Below are 25,632 nucleotides of genomic sequence, written 5' to 3'. Positions count from 1 at the left end.
CGCCTTATAATCTGGTGCGCTTTATATATGAAAAAAAGATTGAAAATACACCATTAATCAGCGGTGCGCCTTATATATGAAAAAAGGTCGGAAATACACCATTCATCGGCAGTGCGCCTTATAATCTGGTGTGTATATATGAAAAAAGATCGAAAATACACCATTCATCGGCAGTGCGCTTTATAATCTGGGGCGCTTTATATATGAAAAAAGTTTGAAAATACACCATTAATCGGTGGTGCGCCTTATGTATGAAAAAAGGTCGGAAATACACCATTCATCGGCAGTGCGTCTTATAATCCGGCGCGTATATATGAAAAAAGATCAAAAATACACCATTCATCGGCAGTGCGCCTTATAATCTGGTGCGCCTTATATATGAAAAAAGATTGAAAATACACCATTAATCGGCGGTGCGCCTTATGTATAAAAAAGGTCGGAAATACACCATTCATCGGCAGTGCGCCTTATAATCAGGCGCGTATATATGAAAAAAGATCGAAAATACACCATTCATCGGCAGTGCGCCTTATAATCTGGTGCGCCTTATATATGAAAAAAGATTGAAAATACACCATTAATCGGCGGTGCGCCTTATATATGAAAAAAGGTCGGAAATACACCATTCATCGGCAGTGCGCCTTATAATCTGGCGCGTATGTATGAAAAAAGATCGAAAATACACCATTCATCGGCAGTGCGCCTTATAATCTGGGGCGCCTTATATATGAAAAAAGATTGAAAATACAGCATTCATCGGCAGTGCGCCTTATAATCTGGCGCGTATATATGAAAAAAGATCGAAAATACACCATTCATCGGCAGTGCGCCTTATAATCTTGGGCGCCTTATATATGAAAAAAGATTGAAAATACACCGTTAATCGGCGGTGCGCCTTATGTATGAAAAAAGGTCGGAAATACACCATTCATCGGCAGTGCACTTTATAATCCGGTGTGCTTTATACATGAAAAAAGATCGAAAAAATACACCATTCATTGGCAGTGCGCTTTATAATCCGGTGCGCTTTATATTTGAAAAAAGATTGAAAATACACCATTAATCGGCGGTGCGCCTTATATATGAAAAAAGGTCGGAAATACACCATTAATCGACAGTGCACCTTATAATCCGGCGAGTATACATGAAAAAAGGTCGAAAATACACCATTCATCGGCAGTGTGCCTTATAATCCGGTGCGCCTTATATTTGAAAAAAGATTGAAAATACACCATTAATTGGAGGTGCGCCTTATATATGAAAACATTTCGAAAATACACCATTCATCGGCAGTGCGCCTTATAATCCGGTGTGCTTTATACATGAAAAAAGATCGAAAAAATACACCATTCATCGGCAGTGCGCCTTATAATCCGGTGCGCTTTATATTTGAAAAAAGATTGAAAATACACCATTAATCGGCGGTGCGCCTTATATATGAAAAAAGGTCGGAAATATACCATTAATCGGCAGTGCACCTTATAATCCGGCGAGTATATATGAAAAAAGATCGAAAATACACCATTCATCGGCAGTGCGCCTTATAATCCGGTGCGCCTTATATTTGAAAAAAGATTGAAAATACACCATTAATTGGCGGTGCGCCTTATATATGAAAACATTTCGAAAATACACCATTCATCGGCAGTGCTCCTTATAATCCGGTGCGCTTTATACATGAAAAAAAGATCGAAAAATACACCATTCATCGGCAGTGCGCCTTATAATCCGGTGCGCCTTATATTTGAAAAAAGATAGAAAATACACCATTAATCGGCGGTGCGCCTTATATATGAAACAAGGTCGGAAATACACCATTCATCGGCAGTGCACCTTATAATCCGGCGTGTATATATGAAAAAAGATCGAAAATACACCATTCATCGGCAGTGCGCCTTATAATCCGGTGCGCCCTATGGTCCAGAAATTACGGTAATAATAAATGTTGATTATGAACATTTACCGACAACGGCAGGAAATATCACAATTCCGTTCCGTTTTTTTTTGTGTGTGTGAAATGTCGGCCAGCAGCAAGCGCATTACCAAAAGGAAACATCAGGCGCGGCCAGGATGATCAATAGGAGGAAAGCACATTACAAGAAGGCGATCCATGAAGCGGGTCCCCGCGAGAGGGCGAGTAATGACCGAGGTTTGTACATGTTTGGCCGTGATTAATAGGACATCACCTGTAATAATGACTTCCTTCCATTTCCCCGGCTCGCCGTGACAAATGACACCCGGGCTGTTTTTGCACAACAACACAGGAAAAAACAAAAAAAATCCTTCCATGTTGTTTTCTGTCCTCGCACGTCGCTTTGCTTTCTGTTCGCAAGTTGCCCGCGTCCACCCCGTGTTCCCGGGGTTTCGGGACTGGGAGAGTAAGTGATTTGTCGGGGGGCGGCAAGTAGCCTGTAACAAATCTAAGTGACAGGCCCTGAAAATGCAGATCTACTCCATCTGGAGGCTGACGGAGAGGAACAAGCAGCTCGGGGAGCTGATGAAGTCGAGCCGTGTCCGAAAAGTGCTAATAGATGCTTGACTGACTGACACGGACACTTCCTACATTTGTCTCTGCCGTACAAGTTCCACGGCACTTGTTTGGACGGGAAGTTTACTTTAGAAACAGAGGATTTTTTTTAATTTTTTTTTTGCGCTTTTCTTTGTGTTATTTTCAATTATCCAAGGTGGGGTCGCGGGGGCAGCAGCCTAAGCAGAGAACCCCAGACTTCCCTCTCCCCCCCAACTGAAATTAAAGGGAGACTATAAAGAATTCCGTCTTTTCTGACTTATAAATGTTGTAACTAGTGTTGTCCTGACACCAACATTTTGGTACCGGTACCGGTACCAAAATTATTTGCGCCTTATAATCCGGTGGGCCTTATATATGAAAAAAGATCGAAAATACACCATGTCCCGATACCAACATTTTGGTGCCGGTACCACAATTATTTTGATACTTTTCGGTACTTTTTGGTACTTTTCAATACTTTTGGGTACTTTTCAGTACTTTTCAGTACTTTTCTAATTAAAGGGGACCACAAAAAATTGCATTATTGACTTTATTTTAACTAAAGAATCTTAGAGTACATTAAACATATGTTTCTTATTGCAAGTTTGTCCTTAAATAAAATAGTGAACATACAAGACAACTTGTCTTTTAGTAGTAAGTAAACAAACAGAGGCTCCTATAATGTTGTGCGCCTTATATATGAAAAAAGATCGAAATAACACCATTAATCGGTAGTGCGCCTTATAATCCGGTGCGCCTTATGTATGAAAAAAGTTCAAAAATACACCATGTCCCGATACCAACATTTTGGTGCCGGTACCAAAATTATGTGGATACTTTTTGGTACTTTTCGGTACTTTTTGGTACTTTTTAATACTTTTCGGTACTTTTCAGTACTTTTCGGTACTTTTCTAATTAAAGGGGACCACAAAAATTTGCATTATTGGCTATTTTTTAACAAAACAAAAAATATAGGGTACATTAGACATATGTTTATTATTGCAAGTTTGTCCTCAAATAAAATAGTGAACATACAAGACAACTTGTCTTTTAGTAGTAAGTAAACAAACAAAGGCTTCTATAATCCGGTGCGCCTTATTTATAAAAAAAGATAAAAAATACACCATTCATCGGCGGTGCGCCTTATAGTCCGGTGCGCCTTATATGTGGAAAAAAATCGAAAATACACCATGTCCCGATACCAACATTTTAGTGCCGCTACCAATACCAAAATGATTTCCATACTTTTCGGTAATTTTCGGTACTTTTTGGTACTTTTCAATACTTTTCGGTACTTTTCAGTACTTTTCAGTACTTTTCTAATTAAAGGGGACCACAAAAAATTGCATTATTGACTTTATTTTAACAAAAAAATCTTAGGGTACATTAAACATATGTTTCTTATTGCAAGTTTGTCCTTAAATAAAATAGTGAACATACAAGACAACTTGTCTTTTAGTAGTAAGTAAACAAACAGAGGCTCCTATAATCTCGTGCGCCTTATATATGAAAAAAAAAATCGAAAATACACCATGTCCCGATACCAACATTTTGGTGCCTGTACCAATACCAAAATTATTTCGATACTTTTCGGTACTTTTTGGTACTTTTCCGTACTTTTCAGTACTTTTCGGTACTTTTCTAATTAAAGGGGACCACAAAAAATTGCATTATTGGCTTTATTTTAACAAAACAAAATCTTAGGGTACACTAAACATATGTTTCTTATTGCAAGTTTGTCCTTAAATAAAATAGTGAACATACAAGACAACTTGTCTTTTAGTAGTAAGTAAACAAACAGAGGCTCCTATAATCCGGTGCGCTTTATATATGAAAAAAGATAAAAAATACACCATTCATCGGCGGTGCGCCTTATAATCCGGTGCACTTTATAATCTGGTGCGCCTTATATGTGAAAAAAGATCGAAAATACACCATGTCCCGATACCAACATTTTGGTGCCGCTACCAATACCAAAATTATTTCCATACTTTTTGGTAATTTTCGGTACTTTTCTAATTAAAGGGGACCACAAAAAATTGCATTATTGACTTTATTTTAACAAAAAAAATCTTAGGGTACACTAAACATATGTTTATTATTGCAAGTTTGTCCTTAAATAAAATAGTGAACATACGAGACAACTTGTCTTTTAGTAGTAAGTAAACAAACAGAGGCTCCTATAATCCGGTGCGCCTTATATGCGAAAAAAGATTGAAATAACACCATTAATCGGCGGTGCACCTTATAATCTGGTGCGCCCTATATATGAAAAAAGGTCAAAAATACACCATGTCTCGATACCAACATGTTGGTACCGGTACCGTTACCAAATTTATTTCGATACTTTTTGGTACTTTTCTGTACTTTTCAGTACTTTTCTGTACTTTTCGGTACTTTTCTAATTAAAGGGGACCACAAAAAATGGAATTATTGACTATATTTTAACAAAAAAAATCTTAGGGTACACTAAACATATGTTTCTTATTGCAAGTTTGTCCTTGAATAAAATAGTGAACATACAAGACAACTTGTCTTTTAGTAGTAAGTAAACAAACAGAGGCTCCTATAATCCGGTGCGCCTTATATATGAAAAAAGATCGAAATAACACCATTAATTGGTGGTGCGCTTTATAATCCGGTGCGCCTTATGTATGAAAAAAGATCAAAAATACACCATGTCCCTATACCAACATTTTGGTGCCGGTACCAAAATTATTTCGATACTTTTCGGTACTTTTCGGTACTTTTTGGTACTTTTCAATACTTTTCGGTACTTTTCTGTACTTTTCGGTACTTTTCTATTTAATGGGGACCACAAAAATTTGCATTATTGGCTTTATTTTAACAAAAAAAATCTTAGGGTACACTAAACATATGTTTCTTATTGCAAGTTTGTCCTTAAATAAAATAGTGAACATACAAGACAACTTGTCTTTTAGTAGTAAGTAAACAAACAGAGGCTCCTATAATCCGGTGCGCCTTATATATGAAAAAAAAAATCGAAAATACACCATGTCCCGATACCAACATTTTGGTGCCTGTACCGATACCAAAATTATTTCGATACTTTTCGGTACTTTTTGGTACTTTTCCGTACTTTTCAGTACTTTTTGGTACTTTTCTAATTAAAGGGGACCACAAAAAATGGCATTATTGGCTTTATTTTAACACAAAGATCTTAGGGTACATTAAACACATATTTATTACTGCAAGTTTGCCCTTAAATAAAATAGTGAACATACAAGACATCTTGTCTTTTAGTAGTAAGTAAACAAACAGAGGCTCCCATAATCCGGTGCGCCTTATATATGAAAAAAGATAAAAAAATACACCATTCATCGGCGGCGCGCCTTATAATCCGGTGCGCCTTATATATGAAAAAAAAGATCGAAAATACACCATGTCCCGATACCAACATTTTGGTGCCGCTACCAATACCAAAATTATTTCCATACTTTTCGGTAATTTTCGGTACTTTTCCGTACTTTTCCGTACTTTTCCGTACTTTTCCGTACTTTTCCGTACTTTTCCGTACTTTTCGTGACTTTTCGGTACTTTTCTAATTAAAGGAGACTACAAAAAATTGCATTATTGGCTTTATTTTAACAAAAAAAAATCTTAGGGTACATTAATCATATGTTTATTATTGCAAGTTTGTCCTTAAATAAAATAGTGAACATACAAGACAACTTGTCTTTTAGTAGTAAGTAAACAAACAGAGGCTCCTATAATCCGGTGCGCCTTATATATGAAAAAAGATTTTAAAAAAATACACCATTCATCGGCGGTGCGCCTTATAATCCGGTGCGCCTTATATGTGAAAAAAGATCGAAAATACACCATGTGCCGATACCAACATTTTGGTGCCGCTACCAATACCAAAATTATTTCCATACTTTTCGGTACTTTTCGGTACTTTTCGGTACTTTTCGGTACTTTTCTAATTAAAGGGGACCACAAAAAATTGCATTATTGGCTTTATTTCAACACAAAAATCTTAGGGTACATTAAACACATATTTATTACTGCAAGTTTGTCCTTAAATAAAATAGTGAACATACAAGACAACTTGTCTTTTAGTAGTAAGTAAACAAACAGAGCTCCTATAATCCGGTGCGCCTTATATATGAAAAACGATCGAAAATATACCATTCATCGGCGGTGCGCATAACAATCCGGTGCACCTTATATATGAAAAAAGATCGAAATACACCATGTCCCGATACCAACATTTTGGTGCCGGTACCGGTAGCTGTCTTTAATCCTACCAATCAAAAGGCTTGTAAAACTCCACTGTGTAGGACGGGAAGCAACATGAAGGTGTTCTGTTTCTTTCATGTATTGTAATCAACAGAAATATATTGTCTTGACCCAAGCTAATATAGACACTTACATCATGTGTTGCCTTCACTATAACACTTATATAAGACTTTTAACGTCATTTTGATAATAGGTTAATATAGACACTTACATCATGTGTTGCCTTCATTATAACACTTATATGAGACTTTTAACGTCATTTTGATAGTAAGTTAATATAGAAACTTACATCATGTGTTGCCTTCATTATAACACTTATATAAGACTTTTACGTTATTTTGATAGTCGGTTAATATAGCTGAAATAGACACTTACATCATGTGTTGCCTTCATTATAACACTTATGTAAGACTTTTAAAGTCATTTTGATAGTAGGCTAATATAGCTAATATAGACACTTACATCATGTGTTGTCTTCGTTATAATACTTATATAAGACGTTTAACGTCATTTTGATAGTAGGTTAATATAGCTGATATAGACACTTACATCATGTATTGTCTTCATTATAACACTTATATAAGACTTTTAAAGTCATTTTGATAGTAGGCTAATATAGCTGAAATAGACACATCATGTGTTGCCTTCATTATAACACTTATGTAAGACTTTTAAAGTCATTTTGATAGTAGGCTAATATAGCTAATATAGACACTTACATCATGTGTTGCCTTCATTATAACACTTATATAAGACTCTTAAAGTCATTTTGATAGTAGTGTAATATAGTTAATATGGACACCTACATCATGTACGTATATAAGACTTTTAAAGTCATTTTGATAGTAGGCTAATATAGCTGAAATAGACACTTACATCATGTGTTGCCTCCATTATAAGACTATATAAGACTTTTAAAGTCATTTTAATAGTAGGCTATTATAGTTAATATAGACACTTACATCATGCGTTGCCTTCATTATAACACTTACGTACATAAGGCTTTACATTTTTCGCGGCTCCAGACAGATTTTTTTTAAATATATTTTTTGGTCCAAATGGCTCTTTTAACATTTTTGGGTTGCCGGCCCCTGATCTAAACTTGACCGCCGCTGGTATTTTTTTCTACATTTTTATTGTAATATTTTCAGAATTTGTTTGTTCTATTTTTGGCCCAAGTAAGACAAAGAAAAACAATCTGAAGTTGTCTTTAATTTTTTTAGTTTTAATGCCATGATTTTAAAAGTGCACAGTTTGACACCCTTGCTATAAAGCAAATGTATATTCCCGCAAAGACGGGGGGAATTGTTCTCCCGTGAGGACTCCGCGTCGATGAATAGCGAGGCTGAATCAAGGAGACCCTCCCACCCCCCCTCCGTAAAACACGCACACTCCTGTCCGTTCACGTGGAAAATTGCTTCAGTCCTTTTAGTCAATCTGGCTAATGCAAAAATCATGTATGTCCGTCTTTAAATATTTAAAGTCAGACAGCAGCGGTGCTGAGATACGACGTGGAAGAGGCACCGGAGAGGGCGGGAGAGATGCAGGGAACCACAAGTAAAGGCTATTTTTTGTTGCCGGTGCAAGAAGTTCCTGTTTTTTGCTTTAATTGAAACAGCTGTCGACAGGGTAAACTTAGCAAGACCAGGTCCCAAGTCATGAACGATGGATAAAGCAACGGATCATAGGTACTGAGTCGCTCCCTGGAGTTTCCCCTTCCTAGGTACCCGCTTTGTACAAACTGGTGTGGTGTGGTGTGAACACAACGTGGAAGAGACACCGGAGAGGGCGGGAGAGATGCAAGGAACCACGAGTAAAGGCTATTTTGTGTTGCTGGTGCAAGAAGTTCCTATTTTTTTTAACTCATTTGAAACAGCTGTCGACAGGGTAAACTTAGCAAGACGAGGTCCCAAGTCATGAACGATGGATAAAGCAATGGATCATAGGTACTGAGTCGCTCCCTGGAGTTTCTTGTTCCTAGGTACCCACTTTGTACGAACTGGTGTGGTGTGTGTGAACACAACGTGGAAGAGGCACCGGAGAGGGCGGGAGAGATGCAAGGAACCACGAGTAAAGGCTATTTTTTGTTGCCGGTGCAAGAAGTTCCTGTTTTTGGCTTTAATTGAAACAGCTGTCGACAGGGTCAACTTAGCAAGACCAGGTCCCAAGTCATGAACGACGGATAAAGCAATGGATCATAAGTACTGAGTTGCTCCCTGGAGTTTCCCGTTCCTAGGTACCCGCTTTGTACGAACTGGTGTGGTGTGTGTGAACACAATGTGGAAGAGGCACCGAAGAGGGCGGGAGAGATGCAGGGAACCACGAGTAAAGGCTATTTTTTGTTGCCGGTGCAAGAAGTTCCTGTTTTTTGCTTTAATTGAAACAGCTGTCGACAGGGTAAACTTAGCAAGACCAGGTCCCAAGTCATGAACCATGGATAAAGCAATGGATCATAGGTACTGAGTTGCTCCCTGGAGTTTCCCCGTTCCTAGGGAACCGCTTTGTACGAACTGGTGTGGTGTGTGTGAACACAACATGGAAGAGGCACTGGAGAGGGCGGGAGAGATGCAAGGAACCACGAGTAAAGGCTGTTTTTTGTTGCCGGTGCAAGAAGTTCCTGTTTTTTGCTTTAATTGAAACAGCTGCCGACAGGATAAACTTAGCAAGACCAGGTCCCAAGTCATGAACCATGGATAAAGCAATGGATCATAGGTACTGAGTTGCTCCCTGGAGTTTCCCCGTTCCTAGGTACCCACTTTGTACGAACTGGTGTGGTGTGGTGTGAACACAACATGGAAGAGGCACCGGAGAGGGTGGGAGAGATGCAAGGAACCACGAGTAAAGGCTATTTTTTGTTGCTGGTGCAAGAAGTTCCTATTTTTTTAACTCATTTGAAACAGCTGCCGACAGGGTAAACTTAGCAAGACCAGGTCCCAAGTCATGAACGATGGATAAAGCAATGGATCATAAGTGCTGAGTTGCTCCCTGGAGTTTCCCCGTTCCTAGGTACCCACTTTGTACGAACTGGTGTGGTGTGTGTGAACACAACATGGAAGAGGCACCGGAGAGGGCGGGAGAGATGCAGGGAACCACGAGAAAAGGCTATTTGTTTGTTGCCGGTGCAAGAAGTTCCTATTTTTTTTAACTCATTTGAAACAGCTGTCGACAGGGTAAACTTAACAAGACCAGGTCCAAGTCATGAACGACGGATAAAGCAACGGATCATAGGTACTGAGTCGCTCCCTGGAGTTTCCCATTCCTCGGTACCCACATTGTACGAACTGGTGTGGTGTGTGTGAACACAACATGGAAGAGGCACCGGAGAGGGCGGGAGAGATGCAGGGAACCACGAGAAAAGGCTATTTTTTTGTTGCCTGTGCAAGAAGTTCCTATTTTTTTACCTCATTTGAAACAGCTGTCGACAGGGTAAACTTAGCAAGACCAGGTCCCAAGTCATGAACGATGGATAAAGCAATGGATCATAAGTGCTGAGTTGCTCCCTGGAGTTTCCCCGTTCCTAGGTACCCACTTTGTACGAACTGGTGTGGTGTGTGTGAACACAGCATGGAAGAGGCACCAGAGAGGGCGGGAGAGATGCAAGGAACCACAAGTAAAGGCTGTTTTTTGTTGCCGGTGCAAGAAGTTCCTATTTTTTTTTACCTCATTTGAAACAGCTGTCGACATGGTAAACTTAGCAAGACCAGGTCCCAAGTCATGAACCATGGATAAAGCAATGGATCATAGGTACTGAGTCGCTCCCAGGAGTTTCCCGTTCCTAGGTACCCACTTTGTACGAACGACCCGAGAGGACTTTGCCAAACTTTGCCACTCACCACGGTGAAGTCGTCCGCCGAGCAGTTCTGTCCGCTGAAGTTGCAGCTCATCAGCATCTCCTCCAGCTGATGCCCCGTCCGGTTGAAGATGTCCTGCATGTCCGGAGCCGGGTACATGAGGTCCGTGGGCTTGTGCCCGTCCCGGTTTTTGGGGGGCAGCCCCGTCAGGTTAGCCAGGTGGTAGATGTCGGCGTCGGAGAGCGCGGAGAAACGGAATCTGTTGATGTTGCAGATGGTCACGGCCGGGAAGACCATCTCCGGGCTGGCCTCCTCGTTCAGGGCGGTGACGTGCGGGTGCTCCAGGTAGGAGATGGCACACTTTGCCGCCTGGTAGACAAAGAGCGCCAGCGAGGTGAGGAAGGCGAGAGCCCACAGAGTCTGCCGGATGCCGAGGCGACCCGAGACAAAGATGTGATTAATCCCATGCAGGGAGCAGGAGTTGGCGAACCCGGCCAAGTCCTTGGCCGGAGCCGCGCAGCGCTCCTCGATCAGACTCTCCTTGTCCCCATCCTGCTTGGTTTTCTGCTTCTCATCCTCCTCTGCAAACTTGATTTTGCACACAAATTCGATAGGCATGGAGGCAGCCAGGTCTGCGTTTGGTTCTCTGTTTTCCCAAACAGCCCCTTTGGATGACTTTCTCCCGCGACTTCCTGGGCCGGGTGTCCTCAGAGCAAGACGCAACTCCGGGGAGGAAGAGAGAGGAGAGTTTGATGCTTCTGCTGCCGTCGCCGCCTGCGCCGTGACTGAGAGCGCTGCTGCTTGCCGCTGCCTGCAACAGACCAGAGCGCTGATGCTGATGCTGATGCTGCTTCGCTCCCGACACTTGTCTCACTCCTTGATCAGCTCACACGCGCTCGCTTACCCGCCGCGATACGGCAGCCAGAGAAAGTACAAACCCCCCCCAAAAAAAAAAAAATCCAAGATGAATAAGTAAACACTTTTTACACGCTGCCGGAGATCGACGGGCGCAAAAAAAATTCAGCGCGTGGAGTCGGGCTAAAAACAGAGTGTTTAATAATTCATGAGAAGGTAACGCGGCGATTATTTCCCCTTCAGTGGCGCAAGTTGCAAGCTGTGGTCATCTTTATGATTCCTACAGACAAGCGTCACACACACACAGCCCTCCCTTCCCCTCAGATGCTCCACATATCACACTGAATGTCAACTATTGTTGTCCCCAACATTCTTGGTTGATGTTTACCACCAACTCAGGTACAAGGAAAAAGATCAGATTGTACAGTGTTGACTCTTGCTTGTTGGGTTTGGCAACACAAAATGTTGAAAGAGCCATATTGGACCAAAAATAAAAAATAAACGAATCTGTCTGGAGTCGGGAAAAATTAGAAAGCCTTATATATGTGTGAATGAAGGCAACACATGATGTAAGTATCTATATCAGCTATATTAACCTACTATCAAAATGACTTTAAAAGTCTTATAATGAAGGCAGCACTTGATGTAAGTGTCTATATCAGCTGTATTAGACTGCTATCAAAATGACTTTAGAAGTCCTATAATGAAGACAACACATGATGTAAGTGTCTATATCAGCAATATTAGCCTACTATCAAAATTACTTTAAAAGTCTTATATAAGTGTTATAATGAAGGCAACACACAATGTAAGTGTCTATATCAGCTGTATTAGCCTACTATCAAAATGACTTTAAACCTCTTATATTAGGGTTATAATGAAGACAACACATGTTGCAAGTGTCTATATTAGCCTACTATCAAAATGACTTTAAAAGTCGTATATAAGTGTTATAATGAAGACAACACATGACGTAAGTGTCTTTATTAGCTATATTAGCCTACTATCAAAATGACTTTAAAAGTCTTATATGAATCTTATAATGAAGGCAACACATGATATAAGTGTCTATCTTAGCTATATAAGCCTACTATCAAAATGATTTAAAAAGTATTTTATATAATTGTTATAATGAAGACAACACATGATGTATGTGTCTATATTAGCAATATTAGCCTACTATCAAAATGACTTTGAAAGACTTATATGAGTGTTATAATGAAGACAACACATGATGTGTCTATTAGTTATATTAGCCTACTATCAAATTGACTTTAAAAGTCTTATAAAAGTATTATAATGAAGGCAACACATGATGTAAGTGTCTATATCAGCAATATTAGCCTACTATCAAAATGACCTTAAAAGTCTTATATAAGTGTTATAATGAAAGCAACACATAATGTAAGTGTCTGTATCAGCTATATTAGCCTACTATCAAAATGACTTTAAAAGTCTTATATAAGTCTTACAATGAAGGCAACACATGATGTAAGTGTCTATATTAGCCTACTATCAAAATGACTTTAAAAGTCTTATGTAAGTGTTATAATGAAGGCAACGCATGACGTAACTGTCTATATTAGCCTACTATCAAAATGACTTTAAAAGTCTTGTATAAGTGTTATAATGAAGGCAACACATGAGGTAAGTGTCTATATTAGCCTACTATCAAAATGACTTTAAAAGTCTTATATAACTGTTATAATGAAGGCAACACATGAAGTAAGTGTCTATATTAGCTATATTAGCCTACTATCAAAATGACTTTAAAAGTCTTATATAAGTGTTATAATGAAGGCAACACATGAGGTAAGTGTCTATATTAGCCTACTATCAAAATGACTTTAAAAGTCTTATATAAGTCTTATTATGAAGGCAACGCATGATGTAAGTGTCTATATTAGCCTACTATCAAAATGACTTTAAAAGTCTTATATAAGTGTTATAATGAAGGCAACACATGATGTAAGTGTCTATATTAGCCTACTATCAAAATGACTTTAAAAGTCTTATATAAGTGTTATAATGAAGGCAACACATGATGTAAGTGTCTATATTAGCCTACTATCAAAATGACTTTAAAAGTCTTATATAAGTGTTATAATGAAGGCAACACATGAAGTAAGTGTCTATATTAGCCTACTATCAAAATGACTTTAAAAGTCTTATATAAGTGTTATAATGAAGGCAACACATGATGTAAGTGTCAATATTAGCCTACTATCAAAATGACTTTAAAAGTCTTATATAAGTGTTATAATGAAGGCAACACATGATGTAAGTGTCTATATTAGTTTACTATCAAAATGACTAAAAGTCTTATATAAGTGTTATAATGAAGGCAACACATGAAGTAAGTGTCTATATTAGCCTACTATCAAAATGACTTTAAAAGTCTTATACAAATGTTATAATGAAGGCAACACATGAAGTAAGTGTCTATATTAGCCTACTATCAAAATGGCTTTAAAAGTCTTATATAAGTGTTATAATGAAGGCAACACATGAAGTAAGTGTCTATATTAGCCTAATATCAAAATGACTTTAAAAGTCTTATATAAGTGTTATAATGAAGGCAACACATTAAGTAAGTGTCTATATTAGCTTACTATCAAAATGACTTTAAAAGTCTTATATAAGTGTTATGATGAAGGCAACACATGATGTAAGTGTCTATATTAGTCTACTATCAAAATGACTTTAAAAGTCTTATATAAGTGTTATAATGAAGGCAACACATGACGTAAGTGTCAATATTAGCCTACTATCAAAATGACTTTAAAAGTCTTATATAAGTGTTATAATGAAAGCAACACATGAGGTAAGTGTCTATATTAGCCTACTATCAAAATGACTTTAAAAGTCTATTATAAGTGTTATAATGAAGGCAACACATGAAGTAAGTGTCTATATTAGCCTACTATCAAAATGACTTTAAAAGTCTTATATAAGTGTTATAATGAAGGCAACACATGAAGTAAGTGTCTATATTAGCCTACTATCAAAATGACTTTAAAAGTCTTATGTAAGTGTTATAATGAAGGCAACACATGAAGTAAGTGTCTATATTAGCCTAATATCAAAATGACTTTAAAAGTAAAGTCTTATATAAGTATTATAACGTGATGTACTTGTATTTAATGGTAATTAATGGTAAAACCCCCCACACATTTTTACTAATTTTCTACATTTTAAAATGCAAATGTCGACAGGTACGCTCCGTCTCCCAGCTGCATCTCTACAGGTATGTGAGTGACAGGAAGAAAACCTCCTATTCAAGTCGTTTTTTGCCAAAACTCTCTTGATCCCAAATATAAGACGGCTTGTCCTTTAAGTATTAAGAATTGTATTCTTTTGTTATTAATTAAACCTTGGCTGAGGTTTGCGTCCTCCCGGTTTGCCATTGGAGTCCTCACTATGACCATCGTCAATGGTGCACTCGTGCAGGGATGCTCATGTTACTTTTTTTGAAAAGACACCGGAATATCGATCAAACTAACACGTCTGTCAGAGATTGAGAATGATAACATCATATGACCCCCCCCCCCCCCCAATCAAAACACCCAATACTGCGAGATATGTTGAAATGAAGTATCGATCCAGCGTTGGGTTATGAACAATATACTGGGTCCTGCTAATGGAACTTTCACCCGCTTGCCAAACAAGATTATGCAAACACCAGGCAGGGACGGGAGAGTCCTAATGACTATTTCCTTTCAGACGGAATCAGTCGCGTGAGTCACAGCACGACCAGGCTACGACCTCCGGAGAAAAGTCCCATTTAAATGTGAGTTTGACCATCCTAATCACAGCTGCTGAGTCACATTTTTTTTTTTAAAATACAAAAATACCAGAAAACTGTGAAGGCTACAAAACAACCGTGCTAAGTGACTTTGAGGTATTTTGCAATGATGTCGATGGCATAAAAAGAAGAAGGCATGGGGAGTCATTTAGAGGGGTCGAATAATGCAGACCGCACTTTTCTTGCCTGTTGGTACCTGTTTTTTGTGTATTCGGGGCCAAAAACTGCGTTGAAAAATGTTTGCTTTGTTTCCATGTTTGTCATGACTTGTGACACAATTAATTCCACAGGCACAACTTTCGTGTGTGCCTATTTCTTTTTAATATATGCATACTTGCCAACCCTCCCGGATTTTCCGGGAGACTCCCGAAATTCAGCGCCTCTCCCGAAAACCTCCCGGGACAAATTTTCTCCCGAAAATCTCCCAAAATTCAGGCGGAGCTAGAGGCCACGCCCCCTCCAGCTCCATGCGGACCTGAGTCCGCTTTCCCACAATATAAAGAACGTCTACAGTAAAGCAGTCTGTCTGCCGTAAACAGCAATGTTGTGACACTCTTAAACAGGACAATACTGCCATCTAGTGCATTTGATGAAAGAACTTTGGTGCGTGCCACACAGCAATGCATCATCAGAGAGGGTGTTCAGCATGGTTAGAAAGATAGTGACAGAGAATAGAACAAGGATGGACAATTCAACCCTTAACTCAACAATGAGTAGATGAGTGTTATGTGTGTGTATACGTGTAAATAAATGAACACTGAAATTCAAGTATTTCTTTTATTTATATATATGTATATATATATATATATATATATATATATAGCTAGAATTCACTGAAAGTGAATTGTTTCTTTTATATATATATATATATATATATATATATATATATATATATACCATATATATATATATATATATATATATATATATATATATATATATATATATACATATATATTTGAAATACTTGACTTGGTGAATTCTAGCTGTAAATATACTCCTCCCCTCTTAACCACGCCCCCAACCACGCCCCCGCCTCAACCACGCCCCCCGCAGCCACCCCCCACCTCCCGAAATTGGAGGTCTCAAGGTTGGCAAGTATGAATATATGACATTTACTGTAATTATTGTACACAACCCAAAACCAGTGAAGTTGGCACGTCGTGTAATTCGTAAATAAAAACAGAATAAAATCATTGCAAATCATTTTCAACTTATATTCAATTGAATAGACGGCAAAGACAAAATATTTAATGTTCAAACTAAGAAACCTTATTTATTTTTTTTGCAAATAATCATTAACGTAGAATTAAATGGCAGCAACACATTGCAAAATATTGTTACCACTGTGTTACATGGCCTTTCCTTTTAACAACACTCAGTAAACGTTTGGAAACTGAGGAGACCAATTTGAAGCTTTTCAGGTGGAATTCTTTCCCATTCTGGCTTGATGTACAGCTTAAGTTGTTCAACAGTCTCCGTTGTGGTATTTTAGGCTTCATAATGCGCCACACATTTTCAATGGGAGACAGGTCTGGACTACAGGGAGGCCAGTCTAGTACCAGCACTATTTTACTATGAAGCCACGCTGTTGTAACTCATGGCTTGGCATTGTCTTGCTGAAATAAGCAGGGGCGTCCATGATAACGTTGCTTGGATGGCAACACTTGTTGCTCCAAAACCTGTATGTACCGTATTTTCCGCACTATTAGCCGCACCTAAAAACCACAAATTTACTCAAAAGCTGACAGTGCGGCTTATAACCCGGTGCGCTTTATATATGGATTAATATTAAGATTCATTTTCATAAAGTTTCGGTCTCGCAACTACGGTAAACAGCCGCCATCTTTTTTCCCCGTAGAAGAGGAAGTGCTTCTTCTTCTACGCAAGCAACCACCTAGGTAAGCACCCGCCCCCATAGAAGAGGAAGCGCTTCTTCTTCTACTGTAAGCAACCACCCGCCCCCGTAGAAGAAGAAGAAGCGCGCGGATATTACGTTTCATTTCCTTTGTGTGTTTACATCTGTAAAGACCACAAAATGGCTCCTACTAAGCGACAGGTTTCCGGTTCATGAAAAGACGCAATCTCTCCATCCGCACACGGACTACTATTTCACAGCAACTGCCTAAAGACTTTCAAGAAAAGCTGGCTACTTTCCGTGCATATTGTAAAAACAAGATAGCTGAAAAAAAGATCCGGCCAGAGAACATTATCAACATGGACGAGGTTCCACTGACTTTTGATATTCCTGTGAACCGCACTGTGGATACAACGGGAGCACGTACGGTGAATATTCGCACCACAGGGAATGAGAAGTCATCCTTCACTGTGGTTCTAGCTTGCCATGCTAATGGCCAGAAACTTCCACCCATGGTGATATTCAAAAGGAAGACCTTGCCAAAAGAGACCTTTCCAGCCGGCGTCATCATAAAAGCTAACTCGAAGGGATGGATGGATGAAGAAAAGATGAGCGAGTGGTTAAGGTAAGTTTACGCGAAGAGGCCGGGTGGCTTTTTTCACGCAGCTCCGTCCATGTTGATATACGACTCCATGCGCGCCCACATCACGCTGGTTTTTAATATATTATTAAAGTTTGACTGACCTATCTGACTGTTTTTTTGACATTCCTTTAGCGCAGTTAGATGCGGCTTACAACACGGGGCGGCTTATAGGTGGACAAAGTTTTGAAATATGCCGTTCATTGAAGGCGCGGCTTATAACCCAGGGCGCCTTATGGTGCGGAAAATACGGTACCTTTCAGCATTAATTGTGCCTTCACAGATGTGTAAGTTACCCGTGCCTTGGGCACTAATACACCCCCATACCATCACAGATGCTGTTTTTTATAACTTTGTGCCTATAACAATCCGGATGGTTCTTTTCCTCTTTGTTCCGGAGGACAAGACGTCCACAGTTTCCAAAAACAATTTGAAATGTGGACTCGTCAGACCACAGAACACTTTTCCACTTTGCATCAGTCCATCTTGGATGAGCTCGAGCCTGGCGTTTCTGGGTGTTGTTGATAAATGGCTTTCGCTTTGCCTAATAGAGTTTTAACTTGCACTTACAGACTTAGACTTTGACTTCCTTTTTATTGTCATTCAAATTTGAACTTTACAGTACAGATAAGAACGACATTTTCGTTACATTAGCTCATGGTAGTGCAGGATAAAAAAAGCAATAAGGTGCATGTATAAATAAATAAATAGGTTACTGTACAGATCAATTTATTGCACTTTTTCACATGCGTCCACGTTTATGGATGTATGTTATATTGTCTTTTTTATTGCAGGGAGTTAATACATATATATATATATATATATATATATATATATATATATATATATATATATATATATATATATATATATATATATATATATATATATATATATATAAGTAAGTATATATATATATATATATATATATATATGTTTTCTATTCTAAGTGATTTTTTTAAATTATGAATCGATTTAGAATCGGGATGAATAAGAATCGCAATTTGGATGTGATTTGATTTTTTTTGTGCATCCTTAATATCTAATAAATTAACGTGAATATTTTATACATTCCTAAATTGAGCGTTTTTTTTTTTTTAAATACATAAGGGGCCTGATTTACTAAAGGTTTGCCGTGTACTAAAACCCGTGCAAACTTGATAGCACACGCAAAGCTGATCTACTAAACGTGTGCAAAGTGGATTGCGTCTGCCAAGTGTGCAGAACAGGGCGTGCAACCCATTTTGTGTCTTCATTAATATGCAGAAATATATTCTGCCCACAATACCTGGAGGAAAAAAATGCAAATATAATATGATGTGATTTATGACCACTCATCACCATTTTCGGAGCTCTATGTAGCGTACATACATATTTGAATGGGCAAAAATATGACATACATATAGTCTATTCAGCAACATCCTTTCATAATTGCATAGCTGCTGGATGACTTGATGTCAGGTTCAAACACTGATGGCATCTATTAAACAAGACAAGAAGCAAAGAATCGAACAGAGACAGAATTAAATTTGGCTCAATTTGAGGAGAAACATCTGGTCTGTACTCTTGTACAGTCACGCTCTGCCAAAAGATTGCACACCTCCTTCTTTTATTTGGAACTTCCCTGACCACATGGCCACAGCTGTTTCCAAGGGACGGGGGTCATAAACAGTTCACAGCTCCAAAGCATTTACACAGATAATTTGGTTTTCTACACTAAATTTCATCTATTTTTTTATTCGACTTCTTCTTTTGGCGATGATTTTGGCGCGGTCTACCTTCCACTTTTTTCATCCAATTCAAACCGTTCCAATCGCAGGCTTTTCATTGACAATTTCCCGAAATTCCTAGATTACCCAGAATTCCAGGTTTTCCTGGACATTTCCCCTATTCAAAATGAATTGGCCATTTTTTAAACTTCCAGCATTTCCAAAATTTTTCAACCGATTCAAACTATTCCACCTTCAACATAGTCCACTTATTCTGGACATTGAAACTATAATTTTTTTAAATTCCAAAAAAATTCCAGGAATTCCCAGAATTCCAGTTTTTCAAACCCTTTTTTGACCCTTTTTTTATCTGGCAACTACTCCTTCCACATTTTTCCACCCACTTCAACCGTTCCACAATCCAAACATTCTTCTGAATCAGGACAAAAAAACGAAGTTGTTTTTCAAACTTGAAAAATGTTCCCGAAATTCCAGGAATTCCTTAATACCGTTTCTCAATTAAAAATGTTACTACTTCAACATTTCTCGACCGATTTGAAAAATTCAAATACCAACCATTTCAACTCATTCAGAACATTCACATTTTTTGGCATTTTCCAAAAAAAATTCTCTTTTCACGAAATACTGAAATTTTCATTAAATTCCCATTGAAAAGAATGGGACATTTTTCAAAGTTCCACAACTCCCACTTAAACCGTTTCAACTTCAAAATATTCAGCGCTGTTCAGGATTTGTGTGCTCCCTTTCAAAAACTGTAAAAAAAAAAAAAAAAATTCCCGGATTTCCAATAATTCTCAGTTTTTAGGGACATTTGCCCCATTCCAAATGAATTACCCATTTTGCACACTTCCACAATTACAACATTTTTCAACCGATTCAAACCATTCCATCTTCAACATATTCCACTTATCCTGGACATTGAAACTATATTTTTTTCAAGTTCCAAAAAAATTCCAGGAATTCCTTAATACCATTTCTCAATTAAAAATGTTACTACTTCAACATTTCTCGACCGATTTGAAAAATTCCAACAACAACCATTTCAACTCCTTCAGAACATTCCATTTTTTTTTTAGCATTTTCCCCAAAAAAATTCTCTTTTCATGAAATACTAAAATTTCCATTAAATTCCCATTGAAAAGAATGGGACAGTTTTCAAAGTTCCACAACTCCCACTGAAACCGTTCCAACTTCAAAATATTCAGCCTGTTCAGGATTTGTGTGCTCTCTTTCAAAAACTGTAAAAAAAAAAAAAATTCCTGGATTTCCAAGAATTCTCAGTTTTTAGGGACATTTGCCCCATTCCAAATGAATTACCCATTTTGCACACTTCCACAATTACAACATTTTTCAACCGATTCAAACCATTCCACCTTCAACATATTCCACTTATCCTGGACATTGAAACTATATTTTCTTCAAGTCCCAAAAAAATTCCAGGAATTCCTTAATACCATTTCTCAATTAAAAATGTTACTACTTCAACATTTCTCGACCGATTTGAAAAATTCCAACACCAACCATTTCAACTCCTTCAGAACATTCAATTTTTTTTTAGCATTTTCCAAAAAAAAATTCTCTTTTCATGAAATACTAAAATTTCCATTAAATTCCCATTGAAAAGATTGGGACATTTTTCAAAGTTCCACAACTCCCACTGAAACGGTTTCAACTTCAAAATATTCAGCCTGTTCAGGATTTGTGTGCTCCCTTTCAAAAACTGTAAAAAAAAAAAAAAAATTCCCGGATTTCCAAGAATTCTCAGTTTTTAGGGACATTTGCCCCATTCCAAATGAATTACCCATTTTGCACACTTCCACAATTACAACATTTTTCAACCGATTCAAACCATTCCACCTTCAACATATTCCACTTATCCTGGACATTGAAACTATATTTTTTTCAAGTTCCAAAAAAATTCCAGGAATTCCTTAATACCATTTCTCAATTAAAATTCTCGACCGATTTGAAAAATTCCAACACCAACCATTTCAACTCCTTCAGAACATTCACATTTTTTGGCATTTTCAAAAAAAAATTCTCTTTTCATGAAATACTAAAATTTCCATTAAATTCCCATTGAAAAGAATGGGACATTTTTCAAAGTTCCACAACTCCCACTAAAACTGTTTCAACTTTAAAATATTCAGCCTGTTCAGGATTTGTGTGCTCCCTTTCAAAAACTGTAAAAAAAAAAAATAATTCCTGGATTTCCAAGAATTCTCAGTTTTTAGGGACATTTGCCCCATTCCAAATGAATTACCCATTTTGCACACTTCCACAATTACAGCATTTTTCAACCGATCCAAACCATTTCACCTTCAACATATTCCACTTATCCTGGACATTGAAACTATATTTTTTTCAAGTTCCAAAAAATTCCAGGAATTCCTTAATACCATTTCTCAATTAAAAATGTTACTACGTCAACATTTCTCGACCGATTTGAAAAATTCCAACACCAACCATTTCAACTTATTCAGAACATTCACATTTTTTGGCATTTTCCAAAAAATGTTCTCTTTTCATGAAATACTGAAATTTTAATTAAATTCCCATTGAAAAGAATGGGACATTTTTCAAAGTTCCACAACTCCCACTTAAACCGTTTCAACTTCAAAATATTCAGCCTGTTCAGGATTTGTGTGCTCCCTTTCAAAAACTGTAAAAAAATAAATAAATCCCGGATTTCCAAGAATTCTCAGTTTTTAGGGACATTTGCCCCATTCCAAATGAATTACCCATTTTGCACACTTCCACAATTACAACATTTTTCAACCGATTCAAACCATTTCACCTTCAACATATTCCACTTATCCTGGACATTGAAACTATATTTTTTTTGAAGTTCCAAAAAAATTCCAGGAATTCCTTAATACCATTTCTCAATTAAAAATGTTACTACTTCAACATTTCTCGAACGATTTGAAAAATTCCAACACCAACCATTTCAACTCATTCAGAACATTAAAATTGTTTGGCATTTTCCAAAAAATGTTCTCTTTTCATGAAATACTGAAATTTCCATTAAATTCCCATTGAAAAGAATGGGACATTTTTCAAAGTTCCACAACTCCCACTGAAACCGATCCAACTTCAAAATATTCAGCCTGTTCAGGATTTTTGTGCTCTCTTTCAAAAACTGTAAAAAAAAAAAAATCCAGAATTTCCAAAAATTCTAAGTTTTTAGGGACATTTGCCCCATTCCAAATGAATTACCCATTTTGCACACTTCCACAATTACAACATTTTTCAACCGATTCAAACCATTCCACCTTCAACATATTCCACGTATCCTGGACATTGAAACTATATTTTTTTCAAGTTCCGAAAAAATTCCAGGAATTCCTTAATACCATTTCTCAATTAAAAAGGTTGCTACTTCAACATTTCTCGACCGATTTGAAAAATTCCAACACCAACCATTTCAACTTATTCAGAACATTCAAATTTTTTGGCATTTTCCAAAAAAATTTCTCATTTCATGAAATACTGAAATTTCCATTAAATTCCCATTGAAAAGAATGGGCCATTGTTTAAAGTTCCACAACTCCCACTGAAATCGTTTCAACTTCAAAATATTCAGCCTGTTCAGGATTTGTGTGCTCCCTTTCAAAAACTGTAAAAAAAAAAAAATTCCCGGATTTCCAATAATTCTCAGTTTTTAGGGACATTTGCCCCATTCCAAATGAATTACCCATTTTGCACACTTCCACAATTACAGCATTTTTCAACCGATTCAAACCATTTCACCTTCAACATATTCCACTTATTCTGGACATTGAAACTATATTTTTTTCAAGTTCCAAAAAAATTCCAGGAATTCCTTAATACCATTTCTCAATTAAAAATGTTACTACTTCAACATTTCTCGACCGATTTGAAAAATCCCAACACCAACCATTTCAACTCATTCAGAACATTCACATTTTTTGGCATTTTCCCAAAACATTTCTCTTTTCATGAAATACTGAAATTTCCATTAAATTCCCATTGAAAAGAATGGGACATTTTTCAAAGTTCCACAACTCCCACTGAAACCGTTCCAACTTCAAAATATTCAGCCTGTTCAGGATTTGTGTGCTCCCTTTCAAAAACTGTAAAAAAAAAAAATAATTCCTGGATTTCCAAGAATTCTCTGTATTTAGGGACATTTGCCCCATTCCAAATGAATTACCCATTTTGCACACTTCCACAATTACAGCATTTTTGAACCGATTCAAACCATTCCACCTTCAACATATTCCACTTATCCTGGACATTGAAACTATATTTTTTTCAAGTTCCAAAAAAATTCCAGGAATACCTTAATACCATTTCTCAATTAAAAAGGTTGCTACTTCAACATTTCTCGACCGATTTGAAAAATTCCAACACCAACCATTTCAACTCTTTCAGAACATTCAAATTTTTTGGCATTTTCAAAAAAAATTCTCTTTTCATGAAATACTAAAATTTCCAGTAAATTCCCATTGAAAAGAATGGGACATTTTTCAAAGTTCCACAACTCCCACTGAAACTGTTTCAACTTCAAAATATTCAGCCTGTTCAGGATTTGTGTGCTCCCTTTCAAAAACTGTAAAAAAAATTTTTTCCCCGGATTTCCAATAATTCTCAGTTTTTAGGGACATTTGCCCCATTCTAAATGAATTATCCATTTTGCACACTTCCACAATTACAACATTTTTCAACCGATTCAAACCATTTCACCTTCAACATATTCCACTTATCCTGGACATTGAAACTATATTTTTTTCAAGTTCCAAAAAAATTCCAGGAATTCCTTAATACAATTTCTCAATTAAAAATGTTACTACTTCAACATTTCTCGACCGATTTGAAAAATTCCAACACCAACCATTTCAACTCATTCAGAACATTCACATTTTTGGGCATTTTCCAAAAAAATTTCTCTTTTCATGAAATACTGAAATTTCCATTAAATTCCCATTGAAAAGAATGGGACATTTTTCAAAGTTCCACAACTCCCACTGAAACCGATCCAACTTCAAAATATTCAGCCTGTTCAGGATTTGTGTGCTCCCTTTCAAAAACTGTAAAAAAAAAATTCCCGGATTCCCAAGAATTCTCAGTTTTTAGGGACATTTGCCCCATTCTAAATTAATTATCCATTTTGCATACTTCCACAATTACAACATTTTTCAACCTATCCAAACCATTCCATCTTCAACATATTCCACTCATCCTGCACATTCAAACTAACTCTTTCCCACGTTCCAAACCAAATTCCGGTTTTCCTGGAAATTCAAATGCTTCAACATTCAAAACATTCCAACATTCAAACTATTCTTACATTCATACTACATTCTGTCAGCATTGGAGCATTCACATGCAATTTCTTTAGGAATCGCCTCATCTAGTTCCTTTATAAACTCACGCATTTTTTTCGACTTAATTTTCAGATTTTAGCCAAAGGCAAAATCAATTTTTACAGTTTTTATCTGCCACACGTAGAAAGCCGGTCCGTGAAAATAATAATAATAATCTCTGTCTGGACTGGAGTCTGCAATGCCTCAGACTGGAAGTCTCTCCAGAGAGTGGTGAGGACGGCGGAAAAGATAATCGGGACTCCTCTTCCTCCTGTCCAGGAGATCGCAAAAAGCCGCTGCCTGACCAGGGCTCAGAAAATCTGCAAAGACTCCTCCCACCCCCACCAAGGACTGTTTTCACTGCTGGACTCTAGAAAGAGGTTCAGCAGCTTCTTCCCTCAAGCCGTAAGACTCTTGAACGCATCATAATTAAATGATCCCCTCAACTCCCCCCAAAATGGATTAACTCGCTGGAATAAAAAAAGACAATATAACATACATCCATAAACGTGGACACATGTGAAAAAGTGCAATATATTTATCTGTACAGTAATGTATTTATTTATTTATATATATTTATTTATTTTATATATATACTTATATATTATTTATATATATTTATTTATTTATATATGCACCTTATTGCTTTTCTATCCTGCACTACCATGAGCTTATGTGACGAAATGTCGTTCTTATCTGTGCTGTAAAGTTCAAATTTGAATGACAATAAAAAGGAAGTCTAAGTCTAAGTCTAAATAATGCATCCATTCCCAGTCTGTGGAACGCTCTCCCTGACCACCTGAGGGCACCACAGACTGTGGATGCTTTTAAAAAAGGCTTAAAAACCCTTC

The 25,632-nt window shown here is 37.3% G+C and overlaps 1 protein-coding gene across 1 annotated transcript in view; it reads right to left on the bottom strand.

The window, feature by feature from the left end:
• The window catches only part of asic4a (acid-sensing (proton-gated) ion channel family member 4a), a 356,165-nt gene extending 344,518 nt beyond the window's left edge, over positions 1-11,647 (bottom strand). Inside the window, exon 1 of the mRNA XM_061926609.2 lies at positions 10,606-11,647. Coding sequence (XP_061782593.1) covers positions 10,606-11,181 — 576 coding nt within the window. The 5' untranslated portion in view covers positions 11,182-11,647. The remainder of the gene's footprint in view (positions 1-10,605) is intronic.
• Positions 11,648-25,632: the final 13,985 nt, after the last annotated feature.

This window comes from Nerophis lumbriciformis, linkage group LG31, assembly GCF_033978685.3.
Source record: "Nerophis lumbriciformis linkage group LG31, RoL_Nlum_v2.1, whole genome shotgun sequence".
NCBI classification, from domain to species: Eukaryota; Metazoa; Chordata; class Actinopteri; order Syngnathiformes; family Syngnathidae; genus Nerophis; species Nerophis lumbriciformis.
Note: the sequence above shows the minus strand (reverse complement) of the source record. Positions and strands in the feature narration are given on the sequence as shown.